The sequence below is a fragment of the Mustela putorius genome, unplaced genomic scaffold (assembly GCF_011764305.1).
Source record: "Mustela putorius furo isolate JIRA1106 unplaced genomic scaffold, ASM1176430v1.1 tig00000695_pilon_pilon_pilon, whole genome shotgun sequence".
NCBI lineage: Eukaryota > Metazoa > Chordata > Mammalia > Carnivora > Mustelidae > Mustela > Mustela putorius.
Window position 1 is genome coordinate 3020685 of NW_025421447.1, and position 14341 is coordinate 3035025.

A 14341-nucleotide genomic window follows, 5' to 3' on the forward strand; every position below is an offset into this window, starting at 1 on the left:
GCATAATGCAGGGCTCCATGCGTGGATCGATGTGGGGCTTGATGCAGGGCTTGATCCCAGCCGAAGGCAGACACTTAATGGCTGAGCCACCCAGGCGCCCCAAGGAACTTAGCTTTAGAAAACAATGTTGAAGTGGGTGGCTGGGTGGCTCAGGCCACCCAGAGTCCCGGGATCAAGTCCTGTATCTGGCTCCCTGATCAGTGCGAGTCTGCTTCTCTCTACCCCCTCCTCATGCTCAGTCTCTCTCTCTCATTCTCTCTCTCTCTCAAATAAATAAAATATTAAAAAATCTTAAAAAACAAAAACAATGTTAGGTAAAGACCTTTCGGATAAAATAATTTGTCTCCAACAGACTTTCACTTAAGGAAATTCTGCTTTAGGAAGAAGGAAAATGGTACCAGAGAGGAGGTCTAAGATGCAGGTAGTAATGGTGAGCAAAGATATTGACAAGCATCTGCGTAAATCTAAACAAGTGCTACCTGTATAATATAATGATAATGATAATAATAATGTCTAACGTTAGGTAAAAGATAAAATATTGGTCAAATGGGGGACGCCTGGGTGGCTCAGTTGGTTAAGCAGCTGCCTTCGGCTCAGGTCATGATCCCAGCGTCCTGGGATCGAGTCCCACATCGGGCTCCTTGCTCCGCAGGGAGCCTGCTTCTCCCTCTGACTCTGCCTTCCACTCTGTCTGCCTGTGCTCGCTCTCGCTCGCTCGCTCTCTGACAAATAAATAAATAAAATCTTTAAAAAATATATATTGGTCAAATGGAAGACTGGTTAAATATTGATTCATTTAAAACTAATTAGATGTTGTATTAATTTTAAGTTGTCATGCATGTTAAAATTTCAAGGATAACTTTGCTAAAGAGAAGAGAGTGCATAACTTCTAAACCAATGAAGAGGAAAATGGTATTAAAAAAATGTTTTTAATTCTTTGCCACTGTTTAGCTTTGTAACCCCTGGCGTGTCACAGAACCTCCATTAGTTTCCTCATCTTTAAAATGTGGATAGTAGTACTTCCCTTATATGGTTGTTGTGAAGATGTGATCAGATCGTGCATACAAAAAAGCTGAACGCAAATCTGTATAATAAGTATCCAATAAATATTATATATTACTACGATTAATAGTGATTTATGGAGCACCTGACTGGCATAGTTGGTGGAGCATGAGGCCCTTGATCTTGGGGTCATGAGTTCCAGGTCCACATTCAGCGTGGAGCTTGTTTTTTAAAAAATTAAAAATTAAGTAAATAAAATCTTTTTAAAATAGTGATTTATGTAGTAACCATTAAAGGTGATACTTTAAAGCTATGCTAGAACTTCCCTGCCAACATCTCATCCAGTTTCTCTTCCATTAGAGGGAGTGCTACACCTAAAAATGGCTGGAATGTTGAACAGTTAGTCTAATAACTCTTTAACAGTTCTTCTTGTGTTAATTGTAACTCCTTGCTCAGAACCTTCAGGATTCAATATTGCCTTTAGTAAAAGTTCAGAGCATGGAGGCTTTCCACAGCTTGGCCCCAATCAACTTGATCTTATGTCCTTGAGTAGATCTCTAAACATATTTGATGTCTTTTTCCTTTAAACTTTTACTTAGAATGCCCTTTTGAAAAATAGTAGAATTTGGATGATTTCCTTTATCTTCATCCAGAAAACCTTCCCTTCTCTGAAAAATTCAGCCTATTCTTTAAACCCCAGTTCAAATCCCATAAAAGCTTCTGACTAGCCTAAAAGTGATTTATAATTTGAAAAACTATCCTCTAAACCAAATTTTTGCCTTCTGCTGCTGCTTTTTCAATTGAGCTTTTATTTAAAATTTATATTATCACAGAATTTTCCTCACACTTGCATGGTATTTCCAGTTAGATTTTTTGGTTCCTTAAGACAGTGGTTATTTCTTCTATGTCTTTGTATAGCTTCCAAGGAAGGGAAACTAGTAATTTAAGTGGCTACTATATGCCAGGCACTCTACTAAATGCCTTCTTATATGTAACATCCAATTTATTCCTCACAGCAAACTTAGAAAGAAAGATATCAGTGTCCCTGTTTTACAGATGAGGACATTGCACTTGAAAATGGCTAAATAACATACCCAAGGCACTTAACCAGTCAGTGGCAGAGCTGGATTTCTACCACACTACCTAATAAAATAGCTTTCCAAGAAGCCAAAATTCTTCTCAAAAATTAAAATTTGACTTGCCAGTTATCAACTAACAACTGAACCACAGGAATTCACAAAGAGCTAAAAGTCAGACAGAAAACCTTATTTGGGGGTTTAGATTAAGGGGATTAAAGAGAGATTCCAATCTTATTCTATGCTTTGAGTTCATGTCACGTGACATGAAATGAGTCACAAAAAGGTGAACCATTGGGTGCCTGGGTTGCTCAGTTGTTAAGCATCTGCCTTTGGCTCAGGTCATGATCCCAGGGTACTAGGGGTTGAGTCCCATATCGGGCTCTCTGCTCAGCGGGAAGCCTGCTTCTCCCTCTCCCTCTCCCCCTGCTTGTGTTCCCTATCTCACACTCTCTCTGTCAAATAACAAATAAAATCTTTTGAACAAAAAAAAAAGGTGAACCATCTTTAAGGTGCTTGCTGCAAGTCCATACCCTTTCAGAACATTCTCTTCTCTTTTGCCTTTTCTAGGGTTACACATCTTTCTGGAATGACTGCATATCATCTGGCCTGCGAGGGGGTATCCTGATAGAGCTGGCAATGCGGGGTCGAATCTATCTGGAACCCCCCACAATGCGTAAGAAGCGACTACTGGATAGAAAGGTATAGCACCTTTGTGGACATCCTCCTAACTTACGAAAGGGCAGGTACCAATGGTCCATTTTGGAGGAATGGGAAGTTTTGTTTGTTCATTTGTTTGTTTTTGAGGGCCTTGAATTCATGACCCTGAGATCAAGACCTGAGCTAATACCAAGAGTCAGAGGCTTAACCAGCTGAGCCACCCAGGTACCCCTGGGGGGAATGGGAAGATCTGAATAGTGAGACAAGATAAGTATCACTGACAGTTGTGCCATTATCTAACAATTTCAGTTAACCTATAGCAGAGGAATAAATTCAAATATCCATCATCTACAAAATTAGAAGGAGGTTATGGTTTTATCTTTTTTATGTAGAAAAATCACTTTAGCATGCTGTTATTACTCCCTCTATAACTATAACATTATGAAATAGTTTTATATAGGAGGAGAGCAAACATATGGGTCAGGTGAGTCTTTGTTTAACCCTAGTCATGCTCAGATAACCATTAGATTTTTCTCCTCCGTTTATAAGCGAGTCGAGTCCACCATAGGAGTTTTACTCCTGTTTCCATTTTTTACTACTTATTTCTTCCACTCATAACATCACTGTCATACTCAGAACTCTAGCAAAATGACATTCTTTAGGTATCACCAGGAGGCTCTATCCCCAGTGTGGGGCTTGAACTCACAACCCTGAGATCAAGAGTCACATGCTCTGGCCACATGGGTGGCTCAGTTAGTTATCTGCCTTTGACTCAGGTCATGATCCTGGGGACCTGGGATGGAGCCCCGCATCAGGCTCCCTGCTCACCAGGGAGTCTGCTTCTTCCTGTCCCTCTGCCCCTCCCCCCTGCTCATTTTCTTTCTCACTCTCAAATAAATAAATAAAATATTTTTTTTTAAAGTTGGTATTCCAGACCCAGAGAGTTATTATTGCATATTTTCTACATGATCATTTATATCCAGTTTGTTCCTAGGGTCCACTTCAAATGTTATTTTTGTCCTCTTACTATTATGCCATGCTGGATTTTAAACTTCTTGAATGCTTTGCATTTCCTATAACACTTAACCAATAATCTATATATGGCATACTGAAATATTTTCATTTGAATTAAGTAAATGAACTAGGGACCCTTGACTCTTCCTTTAAAGGTACTTCTAAAGTCAGATAGCCCAACAGGGGATGTTTTGCTGGATGAAACTCTCAAACACATCAAAGCAACTGAACCCACAGAAACCGTCCAGACGTGGATAGAGCTACTCACAGGTAAAATGGTTAAAAAATCCCACACTTTATAATCTTTATCCTACTAGTTCAAGAAAAGGAGTACAGGAATTCAAGCTGCTGGGTAAGAAGTATATGGTTCACTGCATAACTGTATTAAAGAGGGACAGAAAAGGCATGGTTAATCAATACATAGAATTTTCCAAAGTTTCATCTTAGTTCTGCCACCCCACCCCATAAGCTCTCTAACAGTATTCTTCACAAGAAAAATTTCTAACATCTTTATTGATACATAATTCATATACCATATAGTTGACCCATGGAAAGTACACAATTAAATGGATTTTAGTATATTCACACAATTTTGCAACCATCATCACAATCTAAATTTAGAACATTTTTATCACCCCAAAAACAAACCCCATGTTTATTAGCAGTTTTTCCCAAGCCTCTTGTCCTGCTCTAGGCAACCACTAATCTACATTTTGTCTCTCTAGATTTGCTTATTCTAGATATTTCATATAAATTTTTTTATATCAACTTTTTTTTATAATTGGCTTAAGATATAATGGTTTTAAGGTTGATCCATGTTTTAGCATGTACCAGTACTTCATCCTCTTTTTTTTCCTAAGGGCAAGTTCAAAAACTTTAATATAAATAAGTAGATCTGTGGCATAAAATTTTAGGAGAAAGCAGGACACTTTGAGATCACAGCCAGTGTCACCTTCTGTGACAGTTTTTTTAATTGAAATTTTTATTGAGGTATTTGTAGATTTACACGCAGTTATAGGAAATAATATTGAGAGATCCTTTATACACTCTACCCAAAAGCCCCCAGTGAAAACTTTTTACGAAACTGTAGTATAATATGACCCATTGGATATTGACATTGATACTCTCCACCAATCTTATTAGAACTTTCCCAGTTTTACTTTGATTCCTTTTTATCACTAAATAATATTTCATTGTATAGATGTACCACATTTATTCATTGATTAATCAGTTGATAGACATGCAGTTATTTCTGCTTTTAGGCTATTATGAATAATGCTGCTATGAACATTCACAGACATGTTTTTTATGGATGTGTTTTAATTTCTTTGGGGTATATAATTAACTTTATTGTAAAGTACACATAACATAATCTTTATTGTCTTAAACATTAATATATGTATAATTCAGTGACATTAAATACAATCAAGGTTTTATGTAACCATTACCTCTCTTTATACCCAAAGCTTTCTCATCATCCCAAACATCCTTCTTTCTTCCCATCCCCCATTCTCTGGCAATCCTTTTTTTTACTTGTTGTCTTTATGAATTTGCCTGTAGTAGGTAACTCAGGTAAGTGGAATCATACAACATTTGTCTTTTTATATGTGTCTTATTTCATTAAGAATAATGTTTTCAGGGGCGCCTGGGTGGCTCAGTGGGTTAAGCTGCTGCCTTCGGCTCAGGTCATGATCTCAGGGTCCTGGGATCGAGTCCCGCATCGGGCTCTCTGCTCAGCAGGGAGCCTGCTTCCCTCTCTCTCTCTGCCTGCCTCTCCATCTACTTGTGATTTCTCTCTGTCAAATAAATAAATAAAAATCATTAAAAAAAAATAAAAAATAAAAAATAAATTAAAAAAAAAAAAGAATAGTTCCTGGCCCGAGCCCGAGTCCTGGCCTCTCATCTTACTCTCCGAACAGCATGAGCTTCACCACCCACTCCACCTTCTCTTCCAACTATCGGTCCCTGGGCTCCATGCAGTCGCCCAGCCACTGGGTCCGGCCTGTCAGCAGCGCCGCCAGCGTCTATGCAGGCGCCGGAGACTCAGGCTCCCGGATCTCTGTATCCTGCTCCACCAGCTTCCGGGGCGGTTGGGGGTCCGGGGGCCTGGCCACGGGGTTGGCCGCCGGGATGGCCAGGGGTCTGGCCGGCATAGGGGGCATGCAGGGCGAGAAGGAGACCATGCAAGACCTGAATGACCGCCTGGCCTCCTACCTGGAGAGGGTGAGGAGCCTGGAGGCAGATAATCAGAGACTGGAGGTGAGAATCCGGGAACACCTGGAGAAGAAGGGACCCCAGGTCAGAGACTGGGGGCATTACTTCAAGACCATCGAGGAGCTAAGGTCTCAGATTTTTGCAAGTTCTGTGGACAATGCCCGCATCGTTCTGCAGATTGACAATGCCCATCTTGCTGCTGATGACTTCAGAGTCAAGTATGAGACGGAACTGGCCATGCGCCAGTCCGTGGAGAGTGACATCCACGGGCTCCGCAAGGTCATCGATGACACCAATGTCACTAGGCTGCAGCTGGAGACAGAGATTGAGGCTCTCAAGGAGGAGTTGCTCTTTATGAAGAAGAACCAAATTGCCAACTCTGGGTTGACCGTGGAGTTGGATGCCCCCAAGTCTCAGGACCTCAGCAAGATCATGGCAGACATCCGGGCCCAGTATGATGAGCTGGCTCGGAAGAACCGAGAGGAGCTGGACAAATACTGGTCCCAGCAGATTGAGGAAAGCACCACAGTGATCACCACACAGACCTCAGAGATAGGAGAGGCTGAGATGACCCTCACGGAGCTGAGACGTACCTCCCAGTCCTTGGAGATCAACCTGGATTCGATGAGAAACCTGAAGGCCAGCTTAGAGAACAGCCTCAGGGAGGTCGAAACCCGCTACGCCATGCAGATGGAGCAGCTCAACGGGGTCCTGCTGCACCTGGAGTCTGAACTGTCCCAGACCCGGGCAGAGGGGCAGCGCCAGGCCCTGGAGTACAAAGCCCTGTTGAATGTCAAGGTCAAGCTGGAGGCTGAGATAGCTACCTACCATCGCCTGCTGGAAGATGGGGAGGACTTCAATCTCAGTGACGCCCTGGACAGCAGCAGCTCCATGCAAACCATCCAGAAAACCACTACCTGCAAGATTGTGGACGGCAAGGTCGTGTCTGAGACCAATGACACCAAAGTTCTGAGGCGTTGAGGGAGCAGAAGCAGGGTACACTTTGGGGAGCAGGAGGCCAATAAAAAGTTTGAAGGTCCAAAAAAAAAAAGAATAATGTTTTCACGACCTGGTCATGTGGTAATATACATCAAAATCTCATTCCTTTTTATGGCCAAATAATAATCCTTTGTTTGAATCTGCCTTTTTTTTTTTTTTTTTTTTTTTTATTCATCTGTTGATGGACCCTTGGGTTGTTTCTGCCTTTTAGCTATTGTGGATAATGCTGCTATGAACATTAATATACAAATATCTATTCAAGTCCCTGCTTTCCATTCTTTAAGATACATCCATAGGAGTAGAATTTCTGGGTAGTAAGATAGTTCTATGCTTTGAGAAACCACAAAACTATTTTCTATGGAGAAAATACCCTTTTATACTTTTACCAGCCTTACATGGGGGTTCCAGTTTTTCAACATTGTCATCAACACTTACTCTATTTTTTGTTTTAGTTTGTTTTTTATTGTAGCTCCCCTAGTAGGCATGAAGGGATATCTCTTTGTTGGTTTGATTTGCATTTCCTAATGACCAATGATGAGCCTTTTCCCTAATGACCAATGATAAGCATCTTTTCATAGGTTAATGGCCATTTGTATATCTTCTTTGGAAGAATGTCTATTCAAGTCCTTTGCCCTTTTTTTTTTTTTAAAGATTTTATTTATTTATTTGACAGACAGAGATCACAAGTAAGCAAAGAGGCAGGGAGAGAGAGGGGGAAGCAGACTCCCCGCCAAGTGGAGAGCCAATGAGGAGCTCGGTCCCAGGCCCGAGATCAAGACCTGAGCCTAAGGCAGCGGCTTTAGCCCACTGAGCCACCCAGGCGCCCTGCCCATTTTTTTTAATTGGGTTCTATTGTTACTGTTTTTGTTTAACGATTTTATTTATTTATTTGAGAGAGAGAGAGTGTGTGCACATTAGCGAACACACAGAGAGGGAAAAACAGACTCCCCACTGAGTAGGGAGCCCAATGCAGGACTCAACCTCAGGACCCCAAAATCATGTCCTAAGCCAAAGACGGACAACTTAACCAACTGAGCCACCCTGATGGCTCCCTGTTATTGTCATTATTGTTGAGTTTTAGAAGTTCTTATATTTTCTGGATATTAATCCCTTACCGGATCTGTCATTTACCAATATTTTCTCCTATTCTGTAGGTTGTCTTTTCAACTTCTTTGATAGTAGTCCTAGATGCATAAAAATTCTTAATTTTTATGAAATCCAGTTTATCTATTTTTTTCTTTTGTTGCCTGCTCTTTTGGCCTCATATCCATGAAAAGACTGCCCTTTCCCCATTGAATAGTCTTAGCAACCTTGTTGAAAATCAGTTGGTCATAGATGTGAGGATTTATTTCTGGGCTGTCTGTTCTGTTGCATTGATCTATGTTTGTCCTATGCCAATACCATACTGTTTTACTTACTATAGCTTTATAGTAAGTTTGAAGTTGGGAAGTATGAGTCCCACAACTTTATTCTTTTTCAAGTTTATTTTGGGGGAGCCTGGGTGGCTCAGTGGCTTAAGCCTCTGCCTTTGGCTCAGGTCATGATCTCAGGGTTCTAAGAATGAACCCCAAGCCCCACATCGGGCTTTCTGCGCAGCAGGGAGCCTGCCTCCCCACTCTCTCTGCCTGCCTCTCTGCCTACTTGTGATCTCTCTGTCAAATAAATAAATAAATTATTTTTAAGAAATTAAATTAAAGTAAGATTATTTTGGCTATCCTGGGTCTCACGTAATTCACTCACTGTGTGAATTTGAGAATTGGCTTTTCCATTTTGGTGGGAAAGGCTATTAGAATTTTATTAGGGACTGTGTTGAACCTGTAGATCTCCTTGAGTGATATTGATATCTTAACAATGTCAAGTCTGCCTGTCAATCAGAATGGGATGTCTTTCCATCTTTAATGTTTTTCAGCAATATTTTATAGTTTTCAGCATATAAATCTTTCACCTCCTTGGTGAGCCTTATTCCTAAGTATTTAATTCTTTTAGACACTATTATAAATGGAACTACTTTCTTTCTTTTTTTTTTTTAAAGATTTTATTTATTTATTTGACAGAGAGAAATCACAAGTAGAGGAGAGGCAGGCAGAGAGAGAGAGGGAAGCAGGCTCCCTGCCGAGCAGAGAGCCCGATGCGGGACTCGATCCCAGGACCCTGAGATCATGACCTGAGCCGAAGGCAGCAGCTTAACCCACTGAGCCACCCAGGCACCCTGGAACTACTTTCTTAATTTCCTTTGTTCTTTACCAGTATGTAGAAACAACTGATATTTCTGTGTTTTTCTTGTCCCCTGTACCTTAGCTGAATTAGTTTATTAGCTCTAGTAGCATTTTTGTGCTTTCTTTGGGATTTTCTTTACAGTTAACTCTTGAACAACATGGGTTTGAACCATGCAGGTCCATGTATACATGGATTTTTTTTTTTGCAATAAATACAGAACATTACTCTAAATGTATTTTCCTTAAGATTTTCTTAGTATTTCATTTTTTGTAACTTAGTTTATTATAAGAATACAGTATTTAATACATATGTAAATATGTGTTAATTGACTATGTTATCAATAAGGCTTTCAGTCTAGGCTATTAGTAGTTAAGTTGCTTTGGTATTTTTTTTAAGATTTTATTTATTTATTTAACAGACAGAGATCACAAGCAGACAGAGAGGCAGAGAGAGAGAGACGGGGGGGAAGCAGGCTCTGCGCTAAGCATAGAGCCTGACGCAAGGCTCGATCCCAGGACCCTGAGATCATGACCCAAGCCAAAGGCAGAGGCCTAACCCACTGAGCCACCCAGGTGCTTCAGTAGTTAAGTTTTTAAGGAATTAAAAGTTACACATAGATTTTAGACTGTGCAGGGTTTTGACACCTCTAACTCCCAGGTTGTTCAAGGGTCAGCTTGGATCATGTCATATGCAAATATAGTTTTATTTTCCTTCCCAATCTGGATGACTTTTTCATCTTTTTTCCCTTCTTAATAGCTCAGGTTTGACTAGCAGTGGTGAAAGCCGTCATCCTTATGTTGTTCATGACCTCTGAGGAAAAGCTTTTCACTGTTTTTCACTATGTGAATGTGACAAATGTTTCACTATTGAATGGGACAGTAGCTATGGATTTTTCATAAATATCCTTTATGATTGGGCGCCTGGGTGGCTCAGTGGGTTAAGCCGCTGCCTTCGGCTCGGGTCACGATCTCAGGGTCCTGGGATCGAGTCCCATATCGGGCTTTCTGCTCAGCAGGGAGCCTGCTTCCCTCTCTCTCTCTCTGCCTGCCTCTCTCTCCATCTACTTGTGATCTCTCTCTGTCAAATAAATAAATAAAATCTTAAAATATATATATATATATATCCTTTATGATGTTGAGAAATTTTCCTTTCATCCCTAGTTTTCTGGGAGTTTATAATCATGAAAGTATGTTCTTTTTTTTTTCTTTGAAAGTGTCTTCATTTTTCCCAAATGTCTTTTCTGAGTCAAATGAGATGACTATATGGCTTTTTTCTTTCACTCTATTAATGTGATATATTATATTATTTGATTATTTTTTATTGAGGTATAACTGACATAGAACATTATATTCATTTAAGGTTTAGAACATATTGATTCTGGATTCAGGATTGGCGTATATTGTGACGTGATCACAATATGTCTACTTAACATCCATCACCACATATAGTTACACATTTTTTTTCTTGTGTTGAGAAATTTTAAGATCTCTCTTAGCAACTTTCAAATATACAATACAGTGTTATTAACCACAGTCACTGCACTGTGTATTACATCCCTAGGAATTATTTATTTTATAACTGGAAGTTTTTAGCTTTTGACTACATTCACCCATTTTTGCCCTCCATCCCTTGCTTCTGGCAACCATCACTCTGTTCTCTGTATCTGTGAGCTTTTGGTTTTGTGTTTTGGGCTTGTTTTATTTTTTTAAGATTTTACTTTTAAGTAATCTTTACACTCACTGTGGAGCTTAGACTTACAGCCCTGAGATCAGGAGTCACATGTTCCCCTGACTGAGTTAGCCAGGTACCCCATTTGGGTTTTTGTTTTTTAGATCATTTTGAGATCATTACAGTATTTGTCTTTCTCTGTCTCACTCATTTCACTTAGCATAATGCCCTCAGGTTCCATCCATGTTGTTGCAAAATGTCAAGTTTTTTTTAATGACTGAATATTTCATTGTGTGTGGTGTATGTATGTATATGTATGTGTGTATATATATATATACATATATGTGTATGTATATGTACATACATACACACACATTTTCTTTATCCATTCATCTATTGATGGACATATACAATAGCCTCAGCTATTATAAATAATGCTTTAGTTAACATCAGAGTGCATGTATCTTTTCCAGTTAGCATTTTCATTTTCTTTGAATAAATATCCAGAAGTGGAATGGCTGGATCACATGATATTTCTATTTTTAACATTTTAGGAACTTCCATACTGTTTTCTGTAGTGGCTGCACCAATTTACGTTCTCACCAACAGTGCACAAATGCTGTCTGTTTTCCACATCCTCTTTAACACTTGTTATTTTTTGTCTTTTTTGTAATAGCCACTCCAAAAGGTGTGAGGTGATATTTCATTGTGAATTGATTTGCACATCCATGGTGATTAGTGATATTGAGCACTTTTTCATGTGTCTGTTGGCCATCTTTATATTTTCTTTGAAAAAAGTATTCCAATCCCTTCTCCATTTTATTTTCTTATGTTACATTCCTGGGTTGAATTTAACTTGCTCATGGTGAATAATCCTTTTAATATGCTGTTGTTTTCAATTTGCTAATATTTTATTAAGGATTTTTGCATCTATATTCATAAGGGGTTTTGGTCTATAATGTGACTAAGATGAGTCTCTTATAGATACATATAGTTGGTTGATGTTTTTTAACCCATTCTGCCAGTCTTTGTCTTGTAGTTGAATTGCTTAATCTGTTTACATTTAAAGTAATTACTCATGGGGTGCCTGGGTGGCTCATTGGTTAAGTGTCTGCCTTTAGCTCAGATCACGATCCCAGGGTCCTGAGATCAAGCCCCATGTTGGGCTCAGGGAGCCTGCTTCTTCCTTTCCCTTGGCCCCTTCCCCCTACTCATTCTCTCTTGCTCAGTCTCTCTCAAATAAATAATAAATAAAATCTTTTAAAAATAATTAAATAAAAATAATTACTCCTAAAGAGATAACTTCTGGCATTTTGCTGTTTCTTTTCTATATGACCTATAACTTTTGTCTCTCATTTCCTATATTACAATCTTCTTTTGTGTTTAGGCGATTTTTTGTAGTGAAACATTTGTATTCCTGCTCATTTTTTTTCATGTAGATATTTTCTTTATTGTTAATGTAGACTTTAATATCCTAAAGTTTTAACAACCTAATTTGATTTTATACCAACTTTAATAACATAAAAACTCTGCTCCAGGGCGCTGGGTGGCTCAGTGGGTAAAGCCTCCGCCTTTGGCTCAGGTCATGGTCTCAGTGTCCTGAGATCAAGCCCTGCCTCGGGCTCTCTGCTCAGCCAAGAACCTGATTCCCCTGCGCTCTCTGCCTGCCTCTGTGCCTACTTGTGACCTCTCTCTCTGTCAAATAAATAAATAAAAGCTTTTAAAAAAAAAATTCTGCGCCTATAAAGCTCTATCCCACCCTCTTTATATTTTGATCTCACAGATATATCTTTATACACTGTGTGCCCAGTAACATAGATTAAGCGTTTTTAATGTATTTATCTTTTATTTTTTTAAATTTATTTATTTATTTATTTGCCAGAGAGAGAGATCACAAGTAGACAGAGGCAGGCAGAGAGAGAGTAGGAAGCAGGCTCCCTGCCAAGCAGAGAGGCTGATTCGGGGCTTAATCCCAGGACCCTAAGATCATGACCTGAACTGAAGGCAGAGGCTTAACCCACTGAGCCACCCAGGCACCCTGAATTTATCTTTTAAAGCTTATAGGGATGCCTGGGTGGCTCAATTAGTTGGGTGTCCGACTCTTGATTTCAGCTTGGGTCTTGATCTTGGAGTTGTGGGACCAAGCCCCAAGTCAGTTCCATGCTAAGCAAGGAGTCTGCTTGCGATTCTCTCCCTCTTCCTCTGCCCCTCCCCCTGCTCATGCTTACTCACTTGCACTCTCTCTCTCAAATAAATCTTAAAAAAAAAAAAAAGAAGCATATGGAAAATTAAAAGGAGTGTACAAACCAATACCACATTTTATATTTATACATGTATTTACCTTTATCGGAGATCTTTATTTCTTCATATTGCTTCTAGTTACTGTCTGGCTTCCCTTCATTTCAACCTGCAGGACTCCTTTTTAGTATTTCTTTCTTTCTTTTTTTTTTTTTTTTTTTAAGATTTATTTATTTGTCTTAGAGTGTGGGCTTGAGCTGAGGAAGGACAGGGGGAGAGGGAAAGAAGCAGATTCAGTGCTGAGCATGGAACCTGATGTAGGGCTTGATCTCACAATCCTGAGATTACAACCTGAGCCTAAAGAAAGACCGAGCCCCTCCTTTTTAGTATTTCTTGCAGGGTAAGTCTAGTGGCAAAAGACTTCCTGGGTTTTTGTTCTGTAAGAAAGTCTTAATTTCTGCCTCATTTTTGAAGTACAGTTTTCCTGAATATAGAATTCTCATTTGATGGTTTTTTTTTCTTTTATATCTTTAAATATATCAGCCCACTGCCTTCTGGCCTCCAAATTTTTTGATGAGAAATCTGTTGATATTACTAAGGATCCCTTGTATGTGATGACTCACTTCTCTCTTCCTGCTCTTAAGATTCTTTATCTTTGGCCTTTGATAATTGATTATAATATGTCTCAGTATGGATGCTTTAATCTAACATTGAGTTCATTAAGCTTCTTTGATTTGTAGATTCATGTCCTTTGTCAAATTTGGAATTTTTTTTTCAAAGATTTTATTTATTTATTTGACAGAGAGAAATCAGAAGTAGACGGAGAGGCAGGCAGAGAGAGAAGGAAGCAGGCTCCCTGCTGAGCAGAGAGCCCGATGCGGGACTCGATCCTAGGACCCTGAGATCATGACCTGAGCCGAAGGCAGCGGCTTAACCCACTGAGCCACCCAGACGCCCCTGGAATTTTTTTTTTTTTAAGATTTTATTTATTCATTTGACAGATAGAGATCACAAGTAGGCAGAGAGGCAGGCAGAGAGAGAGGTAGAAGCAGGCTTCCCGCTGAGCAGAGAGCCCAATGTGGGGCTCAATCCCAGGACCCTGAGATCATGAACTGAGCTGAAGGCAGAGGCTTTAACCCACGGAGCCACCCAGGCGCCCCAAATTTGGAATGTTTTGAGCCATTATTTCTTCAGATAGTCTTTCTGGCCCCTTTCTATTCTCGTCCTGGGATTCTCACAATGCATATATTTGT

At 39.8% G+C, this 14341-nt stretch overlaps 2 protein-coding genes across 3 annotated transcripts in view; both read left to right on the plus strand.

Annotated features, from left to right (window-relative positions):
• The window catches only part of GOLPH3L (golgi phosphoprotein 3 like), a 43407-nt gene that overhangs the window by 21625 nt on the left and 7441 nt on the right, over positions 1–14341 (plus strand). For both annotated transcript variants that reach the window (XM_004776785.3, XM_045083121.1), the window contains 2 exons: positions 2649–2780; positions 3908–4022. In XM_004776785.3, coding sequence (XP_004776842.1) covers positions 2649–2780; positions 3908–4022 — 247 coding nt within the window. The remainder of the gene's footprint in view (positions 1–2648; positions 2781–3907; positions 4023–14341) is intronic.
• LOC123392912 (keratin, type I cytoskeletal 18-like) lies at positions 5596–7017 on the plus strand. Its single transcript, XM_045083120.1, has one exon. It carries the CDS (start codon positions 5673–5675, stop codon positions 6945–6947), a length of 1275 nt encoding a protein of 424 aa, XP_044939055.1. The 5' UTR covers positions 5596–5672; the 3' UTR covers positions 6948–7017.